The sequence below is a fragment of the Bombus vancouverensis genome, unplaced genomic scaffold (assembly GCF_051014615.1).
Source record: "Bombus vancouverensis nearcticus unplaced genomic scaffold, iyBomVanc1_principal scaffold0075, whole genome shotgun sequence".
Lineage (NCBI taxonomy): Eukaryota > Metazoa > Arthropoda > Insecta > Hymenoptera > Apidae > Bombus > Bombus vancouverensis.
The window spans coordinates 2,110-29,817 of NW_027468966.1; the positions used below are offsets into that span (position 1 = coordinate 2,110).

The window sequence follows — 27,708 nt, forward strand, 5'->3', positions numbered from 1 at the left end:
TTCTGATATTATATTTCAATGGATCTTCGTGGAAATTGGAATAATGTCTGATTCTATTATTTATCTTAGAAAACTTGAAAAACTAATTAATTATTCGTATCGAATTAGTAATATTCGTTTGTTTGTAAAATGTACTTGTCAAGATAGTATTATATAAAAATGCTGAATCTCGACAGGTTAATTTCTCATGTGAGTTTTCTCGTGTGAACTACATTCGCTTCTCTATGTACGTACATATGTACTCTCAAAATTTCATTAAAATCGTTCTTACGTTATTTTAAAATCCATTCTAAAATCGATTCTGTGGTGACAACCAACGGTGTAACTTTATAATTCGACGAAATTTTCCAATGCATTTCAAACAAACAAATTTTTACAATCCCAATATAGAGAAGGTATAAAAATAAAATAGTTATTTTTCTTGCTCGGTTCTAGATGAGAACAATAAAAGTTGCGTGGACAGTGATTAAATTGCTTTAAGGAAAAACCTCCTATTTTTTGTTTTATATATTGACTTTTTGTTGCAATATTTTCCAAGAGCTTCGACTGGTATCGAGTCGTATAAAATCGTAGAAAAAGGCGCTAGTATTCTTTATAGTTGCATAGCTTCCATCATCGCCTGGGTAATAGGCCTCGCTTCGTCTTTGACGCGACAATCTCGTTACCAAGACTTCGATCCTCGAGTTGCTTAATGCGATATCGACATCAGAACGATGCCTCGACGAGCAATTCATCAAAAAAGTTTTTTAAATTTTATTCGTGTAATCTCGAAAGTGACTCGATATTGACCGAGAATAATACGATGTTTCATTTATTTGTCGAAGCTTGGGTGAAAATTTTCCGCCGACAGATTTTTGATTGCAACCAACGACATTTGAAATTACTGACACGAGAAATAGAAATTTATTGTCATAACTAGCAACGTTGTAAATTGTTCGTATTTGCTTTGATACGAAGATGAATTGGAAATTATTAAAATTTAACAATTTAATAGCATTTACAATTATTCGTATTATCTCATTTAATTATATCATAATTGACAATACAGAAGTGTCACTGTTTCTGTATATCTAAATATATTATGTAGTATCGTTTGTTTTTTTACAATAACTGTGCAATTCCATCGTATTGATGCCTTTTCTACTGTAATTCTACTCCTAACTAATTACATTGAATCAACGTCAGTCATTCGCATAATAACAATTCTATTCCCTGATATTCCCAACCCGAAAGCAAATATCCTCTTCCAAATTGTTGCGTATGTATAACCATCCGATTTCTATAGTGATATATTAGCCGTACTGTATTATGTGGATTCTTCGTTGTACGAACGTAAGTAGTCAAGTGAAATTTGTGATGTTCCTTGATCTATGTACGTTACGATCAGTTTGCAACAGGCAACGGCAGTTTTCCCGAGTCGTTGCACGTTCAGCAAGAAATTAATCAGCAGTGAAGAAAAATATAAAGTTCCCCTGTATTTCTAACTTTGTACTCTGTAATGTCACGGTTTCTAATCTTTCATCCATAGTTCATACTTTAAGAAAAATTAATCAATTACATTAATTACGTTGCTTAAAATCATCGAATTTATCTAGTCGGTTAAGCGTGTAAAATCGACGAACGGAAGATTATTCAATGAGAAAACTCGACATTACCAAAATGAACGTTTGCCCATGTTGAAGTAGCATTTAAAGGATGAACGCGATACTCAGCGTCGAGTCGAAAACGTTTCGAGTTCGAGTTTCTATTCGCCTCCATATGAACCCATTGAATAATCGATACGAGTTGCTCGTTACACGGTAATTCCTTGCTTGCAAATTTGAAAGCCAGCCCCATAGGCCCTGTTAATCGGTCAGACTAGCGCAGAGACGCGTTTCATTTGCTATAATTCGATCTTCGGACGGTTTAGTTATCGTCGCATTTTGACGCTGCTTACCAGCAGATTAATCTCTAGCAAACAATTGATAGGCGTCACAAACAGACCAGTTGCTTCGTAGTTAGCGAGTCTCTGGACGTTCAAAATATGAGGATCCAGCTGATCCACCATTACAATTAATCGGATTAATTCTCACTCCCTCTCGCCAAGGGATATGTGTAATTGATTTTCTGAATCAGGGATGGCTATTCCGATAATATACAGTAAATATAAAATATAGCGAAAATACATAGTAAATCGAATTTTTCCTTTTCATTTCTTAACTTTATCTGTTCTCAAGATACATAGCTTTTGCAGTTTTCCGTAATGGGACAGAAAGCGGAACGTCTTTAGGCTACCATCTTTTTCTTTTTACAATTTAAATTCGTTTCTTCAATGTCCGTTAGAACATTTTCCAACCAATATTTTCTAAAATTTCACACGTATCCTTCCTTCGCTATAAGACGCGAGATACACGTGTACTTCAGCATCGACGTGTCTTCAACTCATCGACGCCTCTTTCTCGGCGTTTCCCATAGTCCGTTTTCCATTCTGTCCGCGTTTCAACCCCCGACCACATTTTCTGTGCAACGTGTACACACATCCAAATATGGGTTGACTGCGACACGGGAAAACTCAGCGTTAGAAACGAACGAAGAAACGCCTAACCATCGTGAAAGCGATGTGAACGCGGAAATCGGACGAGGCGAAGTTAATTTCGACTATCAGCCAGCTTTGGGCAATGAATCTCGACGATTTCCGCGAGCATATTGGACTTATCTGCTCCAGCACGCCTTACAATCACGATAACACCTTCTGTTGCACGCACGTGAACACGCAACCCTCTCGTTACCCTCGAAACGAGCGGTCAGAGATCCGTGAACAAGATTGAAATTCGTTACGGTTACGGAAGCCGTTTACGAGCCTATGGATTACGAGGGTCGTTTCGAAGAATGCAGTGAGCGATCCCATGGAGCGTAATTCTTAGCCCATTAACGGGCAACGTTGCGTTAGCGAATTTCATCTGTCACCTTTTCCCCAATGAATTTGCGTTATCGAATTCTATTTGTTAACATTATCACCACGACAAGCAATTCCAAGGATGAGCTTCGCGTTTACCCCGTCTCTACTTTTTCTATCTGGATTCTACAATTTCATGAGTTTCAAAGGATGTGGATAAAACGGCATTATGAGAAACTGTTGGTTGATTCTTCATGGGTTAACGTAGTTTTGAAGAAATTCTTCCAGGAACCGGGAAGAATATTAAACATTGAAATCGGATACAGTACCAATTCTGAGAACTTTGAAAATGACACGGTACCACAATGTCGCTATAGAGACCAATATAATGTTACTCTAGAGGCTTTCACTGCTCGAATTGTCACAATTATTTTTTATACTTCCGATCCTTGATCATGCCAAAACGTTATTTTTAAAAAATAAAATATATAATAGAAGTGTGTATAGAACTGTTGAAAGGGTCCGTGTAACAGACTTTCGTCGATGATCTATACAACTAAAATTCTTAATATTAAATTCAATTCTTAGAATATTCAAATCTATCTATAGTTTGATCGAATCTTCGATTATAAATCGACGTAAAATTTTTGGATACTACAAGCGTAGCCATCGTTCAGTATCTCGTAAACGTCTGATGAAGAAGTACATGTTACAAGGCTTATACGTCAAATCTATAGAACACCTGAATATAACTGACTTCCCAATATTTCAATATTCCAGGTCCCACAGCTATATCGGATGTCGATTAATACGAAACATGAGAAGTCAATCAATCGATATGTTCAATGGCACGTAATCTTGATAAAAGCTGTACAAACTTGCAGTCCTTTCCTTGTTTATAACGGGAAATTGAATACTTTGTAATTAAATTGTAGAAACAGAAGCAATAAAATGTTGCGTGGCCTGTCGCAATAACGTAACGAATCGATATAATGGTTGCCACAGATTAATTAATTAATATCAATCCCGCGATCCTCCATCGCAGCTGTCTTTATTTCCGCGTAGTTTGTATCGAATTCGTCGCGTTTCATCGTGAGAAATCTTCAGCCGTTCCAAAAGTTTCGTAAAGATTAATCCTTCATAATTGAAGAGCGGAAGTAGATAAAGTTGCCAGTATCGAAACTAAAGTTTTCTGGGAAACGACTGTTTATGAGAAATTGTTTGTTTATGGGAATGTTATTTATTAGAAAAATATAACGATACTTATTTATTACGCATATTATAATACTTTATATAATTTTACGATATCTCTATTCTATCGTTTCAAAGATCTGTTAATTAACGATAAAAAAAATATCTTCTTTATATCTTAAGAGAAGATATGTAAGTCCATTATGTAGTTTGCTTAAGAAGGTCAGTAGAGATTTTCTTATCTGATGGGATAATTGAGGCAGATTTATCTACGCACATGTTCAAGCACGATGGAGGGAGTTTGCTGGCACATGGTGCACACAGTCTAATTTAGGGAACTAATCGTATAACATACATCATACACAACCTATATCACGTATGAAACGTTAAAAACTGTACGAATTATTATGATTACACTTCCCTTCATATTTAGTGATATTAACCTTCATACAAACAACCTCTTCAAGCAAAAACAAAATTCTTTTTCGAAAATGGCACTTCCAATTCTTCTTATTCTCACTATTTAATTGCTAGCCGTATCAAGTAACAACGAAAAAAATAATAATATCTAAACGTTAAGCAGGTCCATATTTTGGGGGATACAATTAAAAAAGTAAATCGTCGGTGGAATATTGTTTCACCTATCAAGAATTTTGGAAGATATAATTAGAAAGGTACAACCTGGGTAGAAAATTGTACTCCTTATCGAGCATTTTTGAAAATAGAATTGAGAAAGTGGAATCTGGATAGAAAATTGTTTTACCTACGAAGCATCATAAAAAGTAAGTTTAATAAAACTATACCTTGGATATTTCATATATTTCTTCATATTATACGCATTCGTTAAAATTTTACACTCCCAAACATCCTGCTATACTTGCACAAAAAAGCGCAGTCTAGTAATATCCCCCTCACTGCTCCTCGCATTTTCTTTCTAATCATCTCTCGTTCGCTTTTCCTGATATTATTCTCAGCGTAAGTTCAGAGTGACGGTTTTTAAACTCAGGAACGCGCGGCTGTTCGTTAAATGAAATATCAAACGTAAGAATTGCCGCAGTCTTAACGCGAGATAATTCATTTCGTGGCACAGAGCGCACGTCGTTGAATATTAATTCATATCTCATATAAGTTGCGAATAAAAAAAGCAGATAAAAGAGGACAAAAATCCGATAATTACCGCGAATCTTTACGCAATTTCAAGAAATACAAAAGAAATTTGTTTGTAAGCATGCTACTAAGTATTATTAGAAGTACTGTACTTTCGATATTTTACATATTCTTGCATATTTTCTACATTTTCCTGTATTTTTGTATCCTTAAACTTTCCGTAAACGCGTAAACGTCTGCGCTCTGACAATGACAAGGAAGATTCTACTGATAAAAATAAAGCATCGAATTTCACCGAACTCTCAGAAATGTAATTCTCAGATCACATAAATTAAAAAGAAAGAACAAAAGAAAATACAAATATATATATATATATATATATATATGTATGTATATATATAGTATGTATATAGTATGTAGATATATGTATGTATATAGTATGTATATATATATATATATATATATATATATATATACATACGTAGCCACAAATCAATTTGGATCACGACAGATAAAATAGGTAGCAATAATGTCTCCACGAACATTATCATAATTTATTGGAATTTACATAAAAGTCAAAGAATGCTACTGTTTCAATGACACGGCGTTTTGTACAGTTAGATAAATATGAATTGTGTGTTTGAACAAGTGTTCGGTCGTGTTTCACGCGACGAAAAAGGAAATCACAAGACAAGGTGTCGCCTCGTTGGAAGCAACAAATCGCAATACGAGGGTGGAAATTGGGTGACACCGGGAGGATTACGAGGGATGAGAAATCTGTCGAGAGCGTGAAAGGCTCGCGGTCACCGGGTTTCTCCAGTTCTGTCGCTTTTAACGCCGAGTTCTACCGCTTCGAGGATAGAAGCTGCGAAATATCGAGGCCATTGTCCAAAGATTTTCAAGAATATCCGATGCAACGTCTTGAAATTTACGAGAGCAAGTCTGATAAATTCTTATCTCTGGTACATTCGTGGCCAATTTTTTAATACCCTCGTAACTTGTAACGACAAATAAAAATATTGGTACAGGCCAATTTTTTTTGGATAAAATCTTGTGTGAATTTACAAAAAATACGATTCTTCGTTTAATTTTTTCCCCTTATTGTCTTTACATATTTGGAGTTTAAACGCGTTATAAGTACGTTTTTTTTTTAACATGATTACGTAGAATTCTTATTCTGAATAAATTATTTGTTTCCGCTTCATAACTGTTTCTAAATTACAGTGCATTTAATCTTGAAATGCACAGTAACATTTTATACTTTTTACGTTCTAAGGAATTTTCAGGATCGGTTAAAAATTAAATTACAGTAATGGTAATACTCAATATTAATGTCAGACGTGGATACTTCACTGTTTTGTATAATAATTTGTTATCTTGGCATCGATCAAGGTATTTAATATATAAAGCATACAGATTAATAAGAATTTTAATTAATCCTTCTTCTATAGTATTCACCGTTCTTTTCAAGCTCGTACCATTTCAAATAGACTTTCGAATAGATTTCAAAGATTTGTCTGTTCAAATAAAACGCGATCTTTTTTATTTCCCTATCAGTCGTCCCGTTACTGTTCCGTAGTTTCCAACAGATTACAGATTCGTTTAAAAAACATTTGTAACGAAAAACAAACCCACTCGCAGAAATGTTATTCAATATCGCATTTATAACTTTCATAGACATCCTCCTCTCGTTGCTATCATTGTAAACAGATTGAAACTTCGTTTGCAAACACTCGCGATTAAAAAAAAAAAGAAAAGAAGAATTAATCTTAAACAATTTTATCTTGTGTTCCATTTATAATTTTCATAATTGTCTTCCCGACGTTGTATCATTTTAAATGGCTTTTTTCTATCCATCTATGTTGCAGCGAGATCAACGGTCCTAATTACTAAATTGCACGATGTGTTCATACAAATTCACTTTTTATGAACGCGATGAAACGAAATGAAACCTAAGTAGAGATTTGTTTTCTCATCAAGTATAACGAGTTTTATACTTTGGATAGATTGCCTCGTTGTGAGAAGGTCTTAATCGTTTATAATTGCGATTAAGTAATTGCAATAAGTCATATTTTTAAGAAACGTTCTCACATGCTGTCACACACTCTAATTAGAAAAGGATCATGAAACATTCGGTTTATGATATTATTTGTTTGTAAATCTTCCTGCTTCCGGAAACTTTTTTAAATATGAAAATATTTATATACAAAATTAAATATTTTTTTCAATATCAACACTTCTTGCGTTTATGTTGTCCTAGTCAGAATTATATTATTTCGTGTATCCTGTTGCTTTTTATATGATAGTCCTCCCGTTGGCCGCGGCTTCGTTATCAAGCCTGAGGCCCTCGTCACTAGTGTAACTATCGACAATAAAGGTACCCCACGCGCGACCGGACGATGGAGAACTTCAACGCAGAACCGCTACCACCCGCGAGCCCTCCCCGGGAGGGCGCCTCGAGCTCGGACTCGGATATTCAGACTCGACATATATATTATTATATATATTATATATACTATTATATCTATATAATATATGTATTTATATCTATAAATATATGTATAAATATATCTATTTAAAAAAATAAAGTTGACCTTCATATATCGCCAATAATATCGCGTGCGTAAAAAGAAACTAATTACATTTAATTCTTTTTTTACATTTATTTATTTTTTATTATTATTTTTTTCACAACTAATTACATTTAATTATTACATTTACATACATTTAACTATTATTACATACATTTACATACATTTAATTATTATTTTTTTCATAATTATATCTCGTTTGAAATATTTTTCGACATAATTAATTGTTTCAAAAACACATATTCCAGCCTTCTAAATGATTTATTTTGCGTATTATACGAATTATTCCATCTATAAATAAATTGTTCTCTATACACACAAACACGCACACAGTCTGTTAATTACACGAGTTAATTGTAACATTTTTCTCGATAAGTTGACAGAGCAAGAAAAATGAGCGACGAACATACCTACAAACTAATCTACTTCAATGCCCGTGGTCGTGCCGAACATATACGGTATATATTTGCATATGCTGGCATCGAGTATACCGACGAGAGGATCCCCGAAGAACTCTGGCCTGAATACAAGGATTGTAAGCGTGAAGAATCGATTTTTACTTTCATCGTTCAACTCTCAGATATCTACCATTTACTCAAACTTTTCTGTATATAAATCTTTCGTTTCACGTGCAGGCTAAACTTACTTAAAGTAAAATTTCATACGGAATAAAGTCGAACTTTTCATTAAGTTTTGCTTCCGTAATATCGTGTTTATCGAATACCAACTTAATTCACTTACGATTCTCGAATTTTTGTGTTGCAATCTTTATTGTTTTCAATGAATCGAAGCATTTCGAATATTTTGAGAAAACCGTAAATAGGTGACTTAAAATAGGAATACAAAAATACTTCTACGTTTCTCGTTAATTTAAAAACTTTTTAGGACTTGTCGGAAAAAAAGGATAAAAAATTGAAATCAGTTCGGAAATGAACAAGAACACAGCTAAAAAGTCGAAAGAACAAAGCAGACATAAAATTCGATCTTCCGTTGCGACATTTCTATCGTAAATATTATAATAAAAGTTTTACGCAGCATAGTCTTCGATATAATCTTATATGTCGCTTGCAGATAGAGAAACCAAAAATCAACGTAAATCTGTAAATCAATCCTGTCGGTGTAAAACACAAAATTACGTTCGCAAGAGACATTCGATTTATATTCCTTGCATTTCAATTTTCATTACAAGAACCGTGTACATTTTCTAATATTTTTTCCGTGTCTGGTATTATCTTTTATCCTTGATTTTAAAAACTTTAGGTTCTTCCCAACAGTCAAAAACACGCGATACCATGTCCATCGTAATCGTAAGAAAAGAAAAAAAGGAGAAAGAAGACATTTCTGTATTTCTTTACTAGGCCATGTTGATTAAAACCGAAATGATTTCGATTCATCTATTCACAAGAACGCAACGGCCTCGGAAGCTGTGTTGTGATTTCCTATCGATCGTTTCCCTCTACACAGTGTTCATATGAGCCATGTTTGTTCTTAGCAATGCCTTATAAAAAACTGCCTGTGCTGGAGATAGACGGGAAACCGGTAGCGCAGAGTAACGCTGTGGCGCGATACTTGGCGAGGAAGTACGATCTAATGGGAAAGGACGAATGGGATGCGATGATATGCGACGAGCTCGTCGATACTCTTGGAGATTTGAAGCAAGGTGAGTAACTGATGAGATGACTTTGCATTTGTCTCACCACAGAGACAGACGTTCAAGAATTCATTGTGAAAAGACGAGTACAAACAAGATACGTATGTAGTATCGTGGACGAAAGGCCTGGGAAATATCGGGCGAACTATGAACAGTGTCGCGAGAGCCGAGGCGCCGTCGGGCCCATCAATGTGTCATCGGTCTTTTCAAGTGCATAGTTTCGTGGAAAAGACCTACGTGACCCTGGCTACGAGCGTCTGCAGAACACGTGTGCGGTGGGCCTAGGAAAAGGACAACAGAATGCGACAACGGCCAGAAAGGGGCAGTCGAGAAACAGAGTGCGAGTCGAGGAGCAGAGTGTGCGAGTCGAGGAGCAGAGTGCGAGCGGAGGAGCCGAGTGCGAGTTGAGCGGAGACGGAGGTTGCGAGTGGCGTTGCCGATAGAGTGTGGATTGCGCTGTTTTCTGTACGTTTGGTGTGAATAGTTCAAGTTAAGCTACAACCGTCTTTTCTGTCTAATTAACATCTCTATTGTCCACTTTTTGTAAACATATTACATCACGATATTACATATTTTTGGGGGCTCGTCCGGGATTGGACAAGACAGAAAACGAAACGGTTTAACAGAGCTATTCGACCTAGTTGTGAATTTACCGGTACGCGGTGCGGTAAAAGACGATATCGTTGACTGTTTAAGTTTGTGTAGTGTGAAAAATGGCAAACGTCGGGGACGAACGATTGTCGGGTGAAGAGGGTTCGACGCTGGAGGAGCTGAGGAATAAGCTCGCGCGAATGAACCTCCCTATATCGGGTGCGAGGTCAGTGCTGATTGCAAGGCTGAATCGGGCGTGTAGGGTTGGACAATCGTATCGTAAGGGATCGACGGGCGGTGAAGAGCTAACCGGTCAACGAGATTTAGAAAATGTACAGAGAGCTGAGCGTGATTGCAACGAAGATGAGGATGTTGAGAAAATGAATACGAAGGAGTTGAAGGAGCGCCTCGCTAGTTTGGGTTTAAAAACGACGGGAAGAAAAGTAGAATTACGCGCACGGCTACGAGCGGCCATGGATGGTAATGACATATCGTCGGAAGAAGAAAGCGACGACGAAAGTGAGGATGAAGATGACAGAAAAAACGCCAGAGGATACAAGAGAGGTACGCGAAGGGTGTATCAGGACCGTGACGAATGTTGTCGAAGGGCATGTGTTGGTTCGACACTGAGTTTTAGAGACGTCGAAGATGCATTAGAGTCGTTTAGTGGCGACAAAGGTGAAAATGTCGAACGATGGTTCGAGTCGTTCGAGGAAGTCGCTGTTACGTGCATGTGGTCGGATGGGCAGAAGGCAGTCTACGCGAGGAAGCTGCTGAAGGGATCAGCGAAAATATTTGCGAGCTTCGAGTGTCATGCCAGGACTTGGCATGAGTTGAAGAGGGGGCTAGTGAAAGAATTTTCGAGAAAAGTCAACAGTAGGCAAGTTCATCAAAAACTTGAAGAAACAAAAAAGGAGAGTGATGAAGCATGTTTGGCTTACATGTACCGCATGCTCGAAATAGCCAGCCATGTGGACATGGAGGAGGAAGCAAAGGTGGAATACATAGTAGATGGAATAATCGACGACGAGAACAATAAGGCTGTATTGTACGGCGCTACGTCAATCAAAGGGTTGAGGAAGAGGTTAGTGATGTACGAAGAGCAGAAGAGGCGCAGAGCAAAGTCGATTGTGAAGCCGGCTAAAACCCAGAAGAACGGGAAGCCCAGTCAATCTGTAGATGCAATGAAGAAAAGAAGATGCTTCATTTGCGGTAGTGAGGATCATCTAAGTGTTAAGTGTCCGGAGAGGGGAGAAGGTGTTAGGTGTTTCAAATGCAACGAGCTTGGACATGTGGCGGCGAATTGTACAGCGCGACAAGTAAAGACTTACGTAATCTCAAGACCGGAGAGGAAAAAGTACGTGAAGGACGTGTCGATAGATGGCTGCAGGTTTGTCTCGTTAGTGGATACAGGTAGTGACCTTACGTTCATACGAGCGGATGAGTATGTGAGGTTAGGATCACCACCTCTGGGAAACTGCAAACTTAAGTTTGATGGTTTTGGTTCCGCTGGCAATAGTACCTGGGGCGAGTTCACAAGGGTAATGACGGTCGACGGGTACGACTTTACTGTCACTCTGCATGTTGTCTCGAATAAGGTAATGACAAGACACAGTCTACTCTTAGGTACCGACTTTTTAGACCAGGTAGAGTTGCGAGTCAAACGGGGCAAGGTGACATTTTTACGACTCGACGATCAGACCGACGGTCACGAGGACGCGCCGGATGTACTGAGGGTAAACGCGATAGAACAATCCGACGAGATCGACTTGTCACATGTACGAGAATCTCATTACCGTGAAGCCATTCGGGATATTATTAAAGGGTATAGGCCGGAGAAGAAGAAAGACGTCGGGATAACCGCGAAAATAGTTCTGAAAAGCGACAAACCGGTAGCGCGAAGACCGCGAAGACTGGCGCCGTCGGAAAGAAAGGAAGTAGATGATCTGATGGAAGCGTGGATAAACGAGGGTGTCATCAAATCGTCAGACTTGGAGTATGCGAGTCCGATAGGTGTAGTTAGAAAGAAAGATTTGTGTGTGCATGTGGCTAGATGGGCCTTGTTACTAGGCGAGATTAAGTATCAGGTGTGTCATCGGCCGGGGAAAAGTATGCAGCATGTAGATGCTCCGAATAGGAACCCCCTGCCGAGCACTATGTATGTAACGGAGAGTGAAGACGGGCTGATTGCACGGTTGAGAAGGGCACAGAACAAGGACATCGAAGTCCGTAGGATTTTGGACGCCGCAACGTGCAGTCAGGCCGATGGGCAGGTAGTAAGGAACAATATTTTGTGTAAGGAGTGTGAGGACGATGTGCTAATAGTAGTATCGAAGGCGATGCGGGCTCAGGTAGTCAGGCAAGCGCACAAGCGTGGGCATTTCGAGGTTACCAAAACAGAAGCTATGGTCAAGAAGGACTTCTGGTTCAAGGGGTTACGCGAAAAGGTCGAACACGTGGTATCCAACCGCCTTGACTGTAGCCTAACCGAGCGAAACATAGGTAAGCTAGAAGGGAACCTGCGAAATTACAAGAAAAGAAGAAAGCGTGTGAAGCAGTACCGAAGGAAGGACCCGCACACACCTCGATTTTATGAAGCCTTGGGTCCTGAACGCCGAAGTGACGCATCTGATGACAGCGAGATAAAAGGCAACATCTGAGGGCAGATGTTATTGCAGGATGGCCGAATGTAGTATCGTGGACGAAAGACCTGGGAAATATCGGGCGAACTATGAACAGTGTCGCGAGAGCCGAGGCGCCGTCGGGCCCATCAATGTGTCATCGGTCTTTTCAAGTGCATAGTTTCGTGGAAAAGACCTACGTGACCCTGGCTACGAGCGTCTGCAGAACACGTGTGCGGTGTGCCTAGGAAAAGGACAACAGAATGCGACAACGGCCAGAAAGGGGCAGTCGAGAAACAGAGTGCGAGTCGAGGAGCAGAGTGCGAGCGGAGGAGCCGAGTGCGAGTTGAGCGGAGACGGAGGTTGCGAGTGGCGTTGCCGATAGAGTGTGGATTGCGCTGTTTTCTGTACGTTTGGTGTGAATAGTTCAAGCTAAGCCACAACCGTCTTTTCTGTCTGATTAACATCTCTATTGTCCACTTTTTGTAAACATATTACATCACGATATTACACGTATGTCTTTCCGTTAAGCGAATGTTACAGTTTGTTTGCAAAAGTCAGTTTTTAGATTATAGAATCGTAGATAGAATTTAGAGGATAGAAACTTTTAGTAGTCACTTTTAGTTTAGTAAAGTCTTATCGACAATAAGCAGACTACGTTATGATACAACGATTCCAACTGAAGATTTCTATCGACATCACGAATTCGATGGCTTCCAAATTTTCTTCTCTGCAATCTCAGACGCTCAACTCGAAAGAATCTTTTAGATCCCCCGACAAACACTCGACTCAGGTTATCTATTATCGTAATCTTCCTACGGGATTTTTTTTAACTGCGTTGCGTTAACGAATAACGGGATAACATCACGTTTCTCTCAACGCCTTTCAACGTTCTACAACTTTTATTCTTTGCAAATCCCTGTCTCTATATGATAAACGCTGGTTATCCGCGGAAGGAGCGAGGACAACAAAGTGTTACTCAATGATCAAAGACAGAAAGATCCTGGTACGCGATAACGTTAGTAATTTCCAATTACGATATGTGTGATTACGTAACATCTGCTGTCTGCATAATGCGTTAACGATCCGCGCGTTGATCGCATAAATATAAATCGAAGGGAATGGAATCGCTCGAAACTCATGCAACTATCCGCAGGTGTTTAAAATCGTGTTTTTACACCGCCAACGTAACGTCACGCCAGTCGAATCGAAAAATTATTACTAGACAGAGAAGGTGAACAAAAAACGAGGTAAATAGGCTACCGATTGAATAATATCATAACGATCGTATCTCTGGTTTTTGCTCGTCTTTTATATTTGTTTCAAATGTATAAAATATAATCGTATCGATATCGTCCACGATTAAAGCCATCCATCCGCCATCGACGAGGAACGAACGATTATATTTTATCATTTATGCGAATCCTTCTCTTCTCTTCTTTCTCTATTTACGCCCCTCGCCTTGCTTCGTACCGCCGATGATTCACAATTCGATGCACCTGAACAGCTGGAACGTCGCAGATTTTTCCGTACGATAACAAACGCGTTTTTGATGGCCTGCTTTAAACCGTGACGATCGCCATGACGTGCATCAATTGTCGAATGATGTAGTGCGACGATACTCCTACGCAACTTTTTTTTACGCTGTTTTTTCCTCCATTTTTTCTTCCTGTGTGTTATCACATGATCACGAGATACCTGTATAGAAGATGCAAAGAGTCTGTGAAGAATTTACAGATATTTAAGATTATCATAATGATTAAGCAAAAGCTAAGACGCAAAATATTGCTCAAGATGTAATTATGTAATATTTACTCAATTTCTAGAAGACTGTTTATATCTTGTTGTTATTCTTGATATGGAGATAAATATAGTATACTTTATTAAGACCTAGATAAAAGACTTTTTTCTCGTTTCTCTTCTCTTACTTAATCACTAAGAGTTATACAACGTTTATTCGATAATTCTGCTTCTCCTGACCTTTCCACAAATGGTTGTTTATATCTCGACATTCTTGGTACTTTTAATCAAATTTTAATAACAGTACTTTACTCGTCAGAAGTAAATAAAAAAGCTCTAAGTAGAAGCAAGGATTTACTTACCTTTCCTTTCTCGAATCTCAGTTAGCAATGTTGTTCCTCTTGAAAGATTCTCCAAGTTTCCAAGACAATTTCCACGCTGGTAACATTGTATATATTTCAAGTATCGTGAACCACAGGAACTTGTTGAGGCAATATTGAAGAAAGCAAAGAGAATGAAGAAATTGTAGGTACTATGAGAGGCTACTCCTTCTTTCACAACTTATTTTCTCTTCGTTTGGGGGGAAAAACACAAATGAACGTAACGGTTGGTTTCATATACGTTTCAGAAATCTGCTACTATCGCATGGTGGAGAATCCTGAAAAGAAGGAAGCGAGGAAGAATCAACTTTTGAACGAAACAATACCATTTTACTTGACTAAATTCGACCAGATTATTGGCAAAAATAAAGGATATATCATTCCTTCTACCGTAAGATTTTTTATCCAAATTTAATGTTAAAATTTTTAGTCTTTGTGCAAACTGGGCCATGTTGTCCATAAAAAATTATTGAAACTTTGTTGCGACAAGACAGCTTTAATTGTTGAAAGCAGAGTGTATCTTTAAAATTCACTCCTGTTAGTTTATGTACAAATGAATTTGCCAAGATTTTCAGCTTTTAGATAATTATTCATGTATCTTCCTCATCAAGTTTGATAGAAATTATTACTATCGTAATCAAAGCAAAGATTAAGATATGTAAAATCATTTCTCTGGATATGACACTCTTGTTTAATGAGTGATAAATGATACCATTCGAAATATCATATTTATATAATATATAATGATACTTACAAGTGTAATCACTTAAGTACAGATATCTGAATTTTTCTCACTGTCACTGACATAGATACGTATTATCGTTCCTTAGATTACTTGACCAGTTTATTTCTTTCATCACTGTGTTATTATATAACAATAATAAATAGTCACATTAAATTAATTTAGTATGATTATGTTGTTTAATAATACGTGTTTCATTGCAAAATATTTAGCGATTGAAGGGCTCATAGGAAACATGAAAGTGAAAGAATACTAGAATCTAGAGTTTACGATTTCAATTTCTTTAACGAGATATTTATCATATTACACAATTCCTGTAAATGTATTTGTAATTATATCGCCGAAGAATTGTATTTAATTAAGCTATGAAGTTGTGGAATCGTGAGAAGGCTTATTTTTATAGAACTGTCTAATTTCCATTCGACATTGATTCAGGATACACATTACTCTTTTTTACATAATACTAGTCTTGTCATTTTTAATTAACAAATACCTCCAAAGGTTGAAGTTTCTAAAATTATCCATTAAATTCTGACAATAAAATAAAAATCCAAATTCTTCCTAAAAAGCTAGTGATCTTTAGTTAAGAGTTCGATTTTTCACATTTTTCAAGGTAAATTAAAAAAATTGTTTAATAGAGGAGGTACAAAATAAATGTATACAAACCTTTTTTCAGACGACATGGGCGGACTTCGTATTTACAGCGGCCCTTGAAAATTACGAGTATATGTTTGGGGCATCAGCTTTAGATAAATATCCAGCTCTTCGAGCATTGAAGAGAAGGATTCATAGTATACCGGCCATTTCTGATTGGCTGATTAGGCGCCCATTCACCAACAGTTAAAAAGCTAAAAACGTGTGGAAAAAAGATGACCAGTACACCAGTATATATATATATGTACGCTGGCATCGCTATGTTGGTAAATGTTCGATGTTATACGTGTCGTAAAATGTAACAGTTCTATTTAAAAAAAAAAATTTCGTTTCTATGAGTACGTTAAAAGTTTAACTATAAAAAGTCTCATCTGAGCTGTGCTCCTTTATGGAAGGTATTATTGTGTTTGAAAGAACACAATATATAATAAATGTATGTATGTTGTATAATAAATGTATGTTCTTTCGAAAAAAGTTCGAAAATTTTCTTTCTTTTATTCGTACTTAACTTTTTAATAAAATGCACGATTAATTCTTGTGTCTCGTTTAAACAGCTTTTGGTCTATCGTTATTTCGAATTATTTGAACATCGTGTGAATTTACTATTTAATTTTACAATATCATTTACTATATAATTTTACAATTATAATTTTACAATATCAATAATTTACAATAAGTGAGGGAAAAATCATTGAATGTTATATCTAGATGTCTATATACTATTTTAAACAATACTTAACTCGAGATACTCGTTTCGTCTCTTCATGATACTTACTGGCAATACCGAGTACAAATATGATGTTCTTTGAAAATAAAAAATGGATTTGAAAACGTTAATGCACGTAAATTGAATTTGGTTTGGACATATATGACACAATTTGTATGGACAATGAAGAGTACGAATCTACGAATTTCGAGGTAAAAGTATTGATATATGTATCGATATTTCTGGTCGTTACAATATCTCTAATCAATACAAAGTTCTAACTGAATGTTAGAATGTTAAACGTTAAAACGTTTAAAACGTTAAAATGTAATAATAAAGTATAAAGTATAATAAAGTATAAAGTATAATTTCGTCTGTGGTATAATCTTTCTATTCCATTTTGTTACGTCGCACCGCGAGCAATATGGCAACCAGATGTCACCGGATACTCGCAGCGTATCCTCCATAGTTTCAAGTACCTTCCATAAATCTCATAGATTTCCTAGAAAAGGTCCTTCAAACCAAACAAACGTCTGTTTCCGAAGAATTTCTAAAGACTATTGTCTACCCCGACTGGACAAGGGAAAGTTAGTTTTTCTCACGTATGCTGCAACTTTCCTCCCACTAACCACTTTCTCTCGAGGGTGGTTAAGACCCTTCGTTAACCAATTAACAACGAAGCCACTTCCTTCACTCTCCTAACTAAAATCGTCACCTACAAATCCGATGGTCCCGTGCGCTAGACACACCCATCCTTAGCTTTCCTCCGAGACAGCATCGTCTCCCAAGACAGTTCTGATTTCACATCCTTCGAACGGTCAATATCCTTCCACCGGGTAGGACACACCCACAGATCAGTCACTCATTCATCTCGTACATATTCTCAACGCGAGAATTGATTGTAATTTCAACAAATAAATAAAAAAAAAAAATCTCGTACATACGCACCAGCGTAACTGCCTTCGTTATAAGTTGTTGGAATAAACGGTGAAATATAACTTACTATACTGTGTCATATTCATTTAACCACCTCTTATCTTAACCGAAACAGGGGAACGACTACTTCGCGGCGTCGATTCACCGAATCGTAGCGAGAATTTACGCCTCTCGCTGCTGCGACTGCGTCTCTCCGCGAACGGTCGTAACACATTGATCGACAGAAGTACTAAACTCTAATAACATAAATTTATATATTTTCTATTTCCCAGCCACCAGTTTTATGGATTTTTCTATCTTCTGTACTACTTTTATCCCTTTTATTTTTTCTTACATGAGATTATTGTAAATTTAATATCATTTGTTCGCAATATTTGTTATTTATCTTTCCTTGAATTTGAAATTTCGCGCTTCAATGTTGTGTGTTGTTCGACGTTTTATCGAACGATGTTTATCGAACTAGTTTATGAATACATACATAATCATTAAAGAATCTATAAACCTTACTAGTTTGTTTTTACTAAGTTTTGTTACAGAAAACATGTTCTCATAAGTTTTCAACTTTAATTTATGGAAATTTATTAACCTTAAACTATAAAATCATTCAATGAGTCTTTCCGGATGTTTTTATGTAGTCATAATTTCACATATCAGCACAGCTCCACCAATAGGATAAGAGTTACATGGAAGCAACAGAGGGGAAGAAGAACATATAGAGATCTAAAGGTTATTTTTGTCTCATTCAAGTTTCTGTTAACCGGCTTGGAAATTTCCTGTGCTTGTTTCGACTTTGAAATCTTAAAAAAAAAAATTGTAAGTAAATAGTATATATATAGTATATATATCCTAAATCAAAGTTTCTCTTTATAAATAATAAACCGTTTAAAAACTATATTTTGTATGTTTTTTCCTTATTCATAATTAAATAATAAATATGAAATACTTCTACAGAAAGCCGACATCCTTCAATTAACCGAACAGCAGATGATTTAAAAATTAGTAGTTAAAAGAAATAAATGTTATTACATGTTCATAATTGATCGATAAATTTAAGTATACAATTAGAAAATGTTTCTTCTTTATTGATAACTAAATAATACAGATAAGATACAAGATACTTGTACGAAAAGTCGGCGCGTCGTTCAATTAACGGAACAGCAGAGGATTTGAAAATTAGTAGTTGAAAGAAATAAATGTTATCATATGTTCATAATTGATCGATAAATTTAAGTATGCAAGTAGAAAATGTTTCTTAAGTTTGGAAGAATATATAATCATGCTGAATGTTTTGTAGTTACGAAAGTTGTCTACAAACATACATTGTACATACGACTAGTAATGGTACTAAATTACTGTTAGAGGGTCTTGGGTGTATAGAACCATATGGTTAAATTAATACTAGAGATAACGAATCGTGCGAATGTAATTAATATTTTGAAATGCGTTGTTTGCATTAATTGATAGTTTTCTTATAAACTTTTTTATAAACAATTTCATTGCTATAGAAAAAAGATAAATGCCGGTAATATGTCTATCCTACTTAAATAGAAAGTGCAATATTTTGTTATAATATTTGGCGCAAGTTTATACATTATTACATCCAAAAATAATATTCTTTTTATATCTAAGCTATATTAAAATATAAAGATACAAATAGCTATGCGAGTAGTTAGTAGTTGATGCTTTTTACTTAAATTGTCTTATACTTCATAATTTGTAATAATATAATTCTTGTCATCAATGATTCTTTGTTTTTACTTTGTATATATTATACTTCCAGGAAGATGCCGCTCTATAAATTGACTTACTTCCCAGTTACGGCATTGGCAGAACCAATCCGTTCTTCTTCAGCTATGCTAGTATTCCATTTGAAGATGAACGTATCAAAAAGGACGTCTGGCCAGAAATAAAGCCCTGTAAGCTTAAAATTTAAAGAAATTCTGTTTCTTAAATCTCATCTTTCCTAATTTAACTAAAGTAGCTAAATAAAGTAGAACACAATTATGCAGAGTATAACAGAGATTATTGTTTACTCTCCATTGCTCTATAAGATATGTGGGAGAACAATAGGTATTGTTAAGGAGACAATGCCCTTTGTTTGCTGATAAATTATCAATAAATTAAATTATATCTTTCCAAAACAGATAACAGGAAGCTAGATATTTAAGAAGCATCATAATCTGTTTGTTCGATAGAATCTTTGATTCTATTAGTTGTATGTTTTTAGTGACTCCTTATGGCCAGCTTCCTATGCTCGTAGCTGATAGAAGGAAGGTTGCTCAGTCTACAGCTATTTGCCGTTACTTAGCCAAACAATATGACTTAGCTGGAAAGACTGACTGGGCAAATCTTCATATTGATGCCACTGTTGATACTATTCATGATATTCGTCATAGTGAGTATCCAGTGCTGTTTTGCATAAATCTTATGAGAATCTTGATAACAGATAGTACATATCTGTTCAGGTATTTATTAGTTGAAATCCGATTTAATATTTGATTTAATCGAACGATACACGTATGTCAACAATACAAGACAAAGGATTAAAAAGGATTGTAATTCTATCTTCAGTATCATTTAAATTTCGCACAACACTGTATTCAAATTAGTATAACATTAGCGAATAGTATTTAACTGAAAACAAATTTTCAGAAATTGCCGCCTTCCACTATGAGGAGGACGAGAAGGTCAAAGCTGCAAAACGCAAGGCTGCTGAAGAGACGCTGCTGTTCATTTTAGAACGTTTGGACCAGCAAGTGAAGGAAAATGACGGCTACTTCTACGATGGTACTCTCTCTTGGGCTGATTTAACATTCGTTGCTCTGCTCGATTATTTGAACTTTATGTACAAGTCTGATCTGATCGAGAATTACGAGAATCTGAAGCTGCTGGAGAAAAAGGTCCTCCTCCTGCCCAAGATCAAAAACTGGATTGAGAGACGCCCAGTTAGCGAATTTTAAACTTCACGATTGCTTATGGTTTTATAAGCGTTTAAAGATTGCGGTCTTAGTGTGTTGAGAGAATGAAGAACGAATCGTGTTGATGGAAGTTTGTATGGAATATACTGATTGCTTTTAACATTCATTAGTTCCAGTTATTACCGATATTTTTGTCATTTAGTTAGGGTTTTCCCTTTAGATTACGTTGTGATAGAGAACTATTATTTGTGTATCCCTGTTAGAATTTAATCTTGGAATTAGGATTAATATTCTGTGGAAGACACAATGTTTATGTTGAAATAATATAATGTGATATTTATTAAACAATTATTTCGAGAGTTATAAATGTGCGTTCTGGAATGTAGACAGTTGGCTAGTTATTCACAGACTGACTGCCTTAGTGACCTGTGGCGCTTGTAAAGATTTTGAACCCCCACTCTCTATAATGAGTGTGACCTGAGTAGATGCCTGTGTAACGTCACGTGCCACGGAACCTTCTAGCAGCTTCTCGATACAAAGCGCTACGCTGTCAAGGCGCGACACCGACGTGCCCAATGTTCCATCCATATCCTTATGTTTCTTCCGCCGAGTTCTCGGAAGAGCATGCACGCGCCAGCCGCCGCGGTACATCTAACGAACGTACGCTAGTGGGGATGGCGCTGGGCAACGAATGGAAGAATCTGTACGATCAAACACTCTATCCGCATGCGACTGATATCGTTGTATTCCAACAATTCCTACAGAAACATACGAACTATATAAACTGTTGACACGATGTTGTGCTTTTGTATTATAGAGATAATAATAAAACCATCAAACAATCATTAATTATGTTTTTTATTATATTCATTAAGAATTGAAGATTACCTCCTTGGTGATCTTGATAATATCGTATTTTACAAATGTTGAACAAAAAAAATGTATGATTATTTTATTCAATACGTTATGAGGGTTGCTTTAAAAAAAATACGAGTTACATATTTCTTTGAAAAAAGTATGATTTTTGTCGATACAATAATGTTCTTCTGTTATCGCTTTAAAGTTGAGTACTTCGTTGATTACACGAGAGAACTCGCCTACAGCAAATAAGATACGACCGTGTGTAAAGTAATTAATCTGTTTGCTCGTTGCTAGCTACACATAAGGCTTGCGTAAAAAAAGATATGCATTTCAGTTCAGGCGGAGAATTATGTAGAAAGTCATTTTGTCGATCAATAACTTAGTTAATAAAAGATCAAATTTTCATGTACATAAATGTAAGTAACGTTCAAGTATTAATCATTACATACAATTTTTGTATAATTCGATATCTTGGTCACTTACATCTTACAAATGATATATAGATAATATTTATGAGATACATTGGAGCTATCTTTTAGTTAACGCCATTTTTTCTTGTTTTCTCTGTACTTTTACTATTCTTCCAAAAATATCAAAGGATCGATGACTTCAAATTAAACTAGAATTGGTTCGGTATATTGTCAATCAATGGCTATTTGTATTCACATCTATATCAAAGGAAAACCGATTGCAAAATTAATTATCCTTGCAACTCCGCAATCTGAAACTATGTGTGATCGACCTTGAAGATGACAAATCTCAATGTTTGAAGTAGTACAAAAAGATGATAATTTAATTTCGCTTTATCAAACTGTATAAAATTTGTATACACATACAGAAAAAAAACGGAGTTCAAACATTAATCAACATGAATTATCGGTTATTATTGCTGAGTAATTATTAGGATTAGAGTTTTGGAGTATCGATCGTATCGAGTTTTAACTATCGGTTTCCGCAATTTATTGTTTTTCTAAATTATGTCTAAATGGTATCAGTTTTTGAATATTTTATAGTTTACACTCCAACATACTGACGTAAGCTATCGAAAATAATTGTAAATTATACAATATCATTTTTTTTATATTTCATAATCTAAATTTCAATCTATTTTTTGTATTTAACATCCCTTTTTTATTGTTCGTTCGTTTCGTTTAATTTTTTTCCCTTATTGTCTTTACATATTTGGAGTTTAAACGCGTTATAAGTACGTTTTTTTTAACACGATTACGTAGAATTCTTATTCTGAATAAATTATTTGTTTCCGCTTCATAACTGTTTCTAAATTACAGTGCATTTAATCTTGAAATGCACAGTAACATTTTATACTTTTTACGTTCTAAGGAATTTTCAGGATCGGTTAAAAATTAAATTACAGTAATGGTAATACTCAATATTAATGTCAGACGTGGATACTTCACTGTTTCGTATAATAATTTGTTATCTTGGCATCGATCAAGGTATTTAATATACAAAGCGTACAGATTAATAAGAATTTTAATTAATCCTTCTTCTATAGTATTCACCGTTCTTTTCGAGCTCGTACCATTTCAAATAGACTTTCGAATAGATTTCAAAGATTTGTCTGTTCAAATAAAACGCGATCTTTTTTATTTCCCTATCAGTCGTCCCGTTACTGTTCCGTAGTTTCCAACAGATTACAGATTCGTTTAAAAAACATTTGTAACGAAAAACAAACCCACTCGCAGAAATGTTATTCAATATCGCATTTATAACTTTCATAGACATCCTCCTCTCGTTGCTATCATTGTAAACAGATTGAAACTTCGTTTGCAAACACTCGCGATTAAAAAAAAAAAAAAAGAAAAGAAGAATTAATCTTAAACAATTTTATCTTGTGTTCCATTTATAATTTTCATAATTGTCTTCCCGACGTTGTATCATTTTAAATGGCTTTTTTCTATCCATCTATGTTGCAGCGAGATCAACGGTCCTAATTACTAAATTGCACGATGTGTTCATACAAATTCACTTTTTATGAACGCGATGAAACGAAATGAAACCTAAGTAGAGATTTGTTTTCTCATCAAGTATAACGAGTTTTATACTTTGGATAGATTGCCTCGTTGCGAGAAGGTCTTAATCGTTTATAATTGCGATTAAGTAATTGCAATAAGTCATATTTTTAAGAAACGGTCTCACATGCTGTTACACACTCTAATTAGAAAAGGATCATGAAACATTCGGTTTATGATATTATTTGTTTGTAAATCTTCCTGCTTCCGGAAACTTTTTTAAATATGAAAATATTTATATACAAAATTAAATATTTTTTTCAATATCAACACTTCTTGCGTTTATGTTGTCCTAGTCAGAATTATATTATTTCGTGTATCCTGTTGCTTTTTATATGATAGTCCTCCCGTTGGCCGCGGCTTCGTTATCAAGCCTGAGGCCCTCGTCACTAGTGTAACTATCGACAATAAAGGTACCCCACGCGCGACCGGACGATGGAGAACTTCAACGCAGAACCGCTACCTCCCGCGAGCCCTCCCCGGGAGGGCGCCTCGAGCTCGGACTCGGATATTCAGACTCGACATATATATTATTATATATATTATATATACTATTATATCTATATAATATATGTATTTATATCTATAAATATATGTATAAATATATCTATTTAAAAAAATAAAGTTGACCTTCATATATCGCCAATAATATCGCGTGCGTAAAAAGAAACTAATTACATTTAATTCTTTTTTTACATTTATTTATTTCTTATTATTATTTTTTTCACAACTAATTACATTTAATTATTACATTTACATACATTTAACTATTATTACATACATTTACATACATTTAATTATTATTTTTTTCATAATTATATCTCGTTTGAAATATTTTTCGACATAATTAATTGTTTCAAAAACACATATTCCAGCCTTCTAAATGATTTATTTTGCGTATTATACGAATTATTCCATCTATAAATAAATTGTTCTCTATACACACAAACACGCACACAGTCTGTTAATTACACGAGTTAATTGTAACATTTTTCTCGATAAGTTGACAGAGCAAGAAAAATGAGCGACGAACATACCTACAAACTAATCTACTTCAATGCCCGTGGTCGTGCCGAACATATACGGTATATATTTGCATATACTGGCATCGAGTATACCGACGAGAGGATCCCCGAAGAACTCTGGCCTGAATACAAGGATTGTAAGCGTGAAGAATCGATTTTTACTTTCATCGTTCAACTCTCAGATATCTACCATTTACTCAAACTTTTCTGTATATAAAACTTTCGTTTCACGTGCAGGCTAAACTTACTTAAAGTAAAATTTCATACGGAATAAAGTCGAACTTTTCATTAAGTTTTGCTTCCGTAATATCGTGTTTATCGAATACCAACTTAATTCACTTACGATTCTCGAATTTTTGTGTTGCAATCTTTATTGTTTTCAATGAATCGAAGCATTTCGAATATTTTGAGAAAACCGTAAATAGGTGACTTAAAATAGGAATACAAAAATACTTCTACGTTTCTCGTTAATTTAAAAACTTTTTAGGACTTGTCGGAAAAAAAGGATAAAAAATTGAAATCAGTTCGGAAATGAACAAGAACACAGCTAAAAAGTCGAAAGAACAAAGCAGACATAAAATTCGATCTTCCGTTGCGACATTTCTATCGTAAATAGTATAATAAAAGTTTTACGCAGCATAGTCTTCGATATAATCTTATATGTCGCTTGCAGATAGAGAAACCAAAAATCAACGTAAATCTGTAAATCAATCCTGTCGGTGTAAAACACAAAATTACGTTCGCAAGAGACATTCGATTTATATTCCTTGCATTTCAATTTTCATTACAAGAACCGTGTACATTTTCTAATATTTTTTCCGTGTCTGGTATTATCTTTTATCCTTGATTTTAAAAACTTTAGGTTCTTCCCAACAGTCAAAAACACGCGATACCATGTCCATCGTAATCGTAAGAAAAGAAAAAAAGGAGAAAGAAGACATTTCTGTATTTCTTTACTAGGCCATGTTGATTAAAACCGAAATGATTTCGATTCATCTATTCACAAGAACGCAACGGCCTCGGAAGCTGTGTTGTGATTTCCTATCGATCGTTTCCCTCTACACAGTGTTCATATGAGCCATGTTTGTTCTTAGCAATGCCTTATAAAAAGCTGCCTGTGCTGGAGATAGACGGGAAACCGGTAGCGCAGAGTAACGCTGTGGCGCGATACTTGGCGAGGAAGTACGATCTAATGGGAAAGGACGAATGGGATGCGATGATATGCGACGAGCTCGTCGATACTCTTGGAGATTTGAAGCAAGGTGAGTAACTGATGAGATGACTTTGCATTTGTCTCACCACAGAGACAGACGTTCAAGAATTCATTGTGAAAAGACGAGTACAAACAAGATACGTATGTAGTATCGTGGACGAAAGGCCTGGGAAATATCGGGCGAACTATGAACAGTGTCGCGAGAGCCGAGGCGCCGTCGGGCCCATCAATGTGTCATCGGTCTTTTCAAGTGCATAGTTTCGTGGAAAAGACCTACGTGACCCTGGCCACGAGCGTCTGCAGAACACGTGTGCGGTGGGCCTAGGAAAAGGGCAATAGAATGCGACAACGGCCAGAAAGGGCGAGTCGAGAAACAGTGTGCGAGTCGAGAAACAGAGTGCGAGTCGAGAACGAGAGTGCGAGTCGAGAAGCCGTGTGCGAGTCGAGAAGCCGAGTGCGAGTCGAGCGGAGACGGAGGTTGCGAGTGGCGTTGCCGAGAGAGTGTGGATTGCGCTGTGTTCTGTACGTTTGGTATGAATAGTTCAAGTTAAGCCACAATCGTCTTTTCTGTCTGATTAACATCTCTATTGTCCACGTTTTGTAAACATATTACAACACGATATTACAGCAATGCCTTATAAAAAGCTGCCTGTGCTGGTGTCACGGTGGTCGTGAGAACGCAACGAAAGGATGGTTATGTCTCACATACCTTGGCCAGCAAAATGATGGCTAAGCAGTAATAGAAACCCTATGTGACCGGCATCCAGCGATAGCCCCTCCACAGGAGCCGGGTCCTTGATATAAAAAAGTACCACTCGAGTCGTTGTAAGAACATTCTTTTCTGTGCTGTTTGACCATTCTGTATCGTTACTCTGTCAGTGTTCAATAAATTTTCTAATAACAATCAAAATTTAAGTACGAATTTCTCACCTTGCGTGCGGAACGTGAAATTACCCCGAATCGACGTGACAAAATTGGCGATCCTGCCAGGATCCACTCATCGCATCAAGAGGAAACTTCAACGGGAACTCTACGGATTCTACAGCGAAGGACCACGGTCACCTCCTTGATCAAAAGAAGGATCTGCAAAGAATCTCGGTAAGCTGGCTTTCGTACATTATCGAAACCGTAAGCCTGAAATACGTTCTGAAGATAGTGACTCTTCTTCCGCCGAAAGTGTCATATTTCTCAGCATGAACCCAACTGACAAGAGTACCGCTAAACAAAACGAACTAATCGCTACCCTGATTGAACAATTTGAAAGCCTAACTCACGAGTTTAGAAGCTTTAGAAACAGCACCGATCAAAACATTAAAAACATAAAAGAATTTGCGGAAACTAGCGATAGAAATCGCTCTAAAGAAATACGCGACCTTGCAAAAACCATGGAAATAAAATACGACACCGAGACTGACCAGTCGCAAATAAACGCCCATTTAGAAACCGCTGCTGATAACGTAACGGATGACGAAACTGACGGACCGAACACGTCACAAAGACCACGAGCCGCATCTAGCCGCGCCGCGAATAAACCAATAAACAACTACAACGAAGATCGAGGGCTCGAGGCAGATAAGGCCATACGAACTGTCGAGACACTACGAGGTCGAGATGACGTAGGCGTTGAAGATTTCATCTTATCGGTCCGCAAAGCAAGAGCTAGGCAAGGCAAGTGACAGAGAGCTATTATTAGATCTCATACTGATCGAAAAGATTACCGACAACGCGAAACGAAACATACGATATCTAAAAATCAACTCGTTCGAAGACTTATATTCATGCTTAAGACAACGCGTATTAACACCAACAACTATTAGCAACTGTAGGGACAAATTAAAGAATTTAAAACAAGGGGCAACAGAAAGTGTACAAT

The 27,708-nt window shown here is 36.3% G+C and overlaps 3 protein-coding genes, 1 long non-coding RNA gene and 1 pseudogene across 4 annotated transcripts; 4 read left to right on the plus strand and 1 right to left on the minus strand.

Moving 5' to 3' along the window:
• Nucleotides 1-7,816: 7,816 nt before the first annotated feature.
• LOC143305014 (uncharacterized) lies at nt 7,817-17,981 on the minus strand. The gene is made up of 5 exons (XR_013061683.1): nt 17,329-17,981; nt 16,156-16,337; nt 15,502-15,606; nt 14,730-15,025; nt 7,817-14,325 (listed from the first exon to the last, which is right to left on the minus strand). It is a non-coding gene; the product is annotated as an uncharacterized LOC143305014 (long non-coding RNA).
• LOC143305013 (hematopoietic prostaglandin D synthase-like) lies at nt 9,259-9,700 on the plus strand. The gene is made up of 2 exons (XM_076627568.1): nt 9,259-9,424; nt 9,525-9,700. Exons 1-2 carry the CDS (start codon nt 9,259-9,261, stop codon nt 9,698-9,700), a joined length of 342 nt encoding a protein of 113 aa, XP_076483683.1.
• On the plus strand, nt 10,129-15,136 carry LOC143305011 (uncharacterized). The gene is made up of 2 exons (XM_076627566.1): nt 10,129-14,892; nt 14,996-15,136. The coding sequence occupies exon 1, from the start codon at nt 10,129-10,131 to the stop codon at nt 12,664-12,666; it is 2,538 nt and encodes an 845-aa protein (XP_076483681.1). The 3' UTR covers nt 12,667-14,892; nt 14,996-15,136.
• LOC117164313 (glutathione S-transferase-like) lies at nt 14,902-16,626 on the plus strand. Its single transcript, XM_033347266.2, has 2 exons — nt 14,902-15,138; nt 16,166-16,626. Exons 1-2 carry the CDS (start codon nt 14,902-14,904, stop codon nt 16,331-16,333), a joined length of 405 nt encoding a protein of 134 aa, XP_033203157.2. The 3' UTR covers nt 16,334-16,626.
• Nucleotides 17,982-19,414: 1,433 nt separating the features above from the next.
• Nucleotides 19,415-21,552, plus strand: LOC143305012 (glutathione S-transferase-like; annotated as a pseudogene).
• Nucleotides 21,553-27,708: the final 6,156 nt, after the last annotated feature.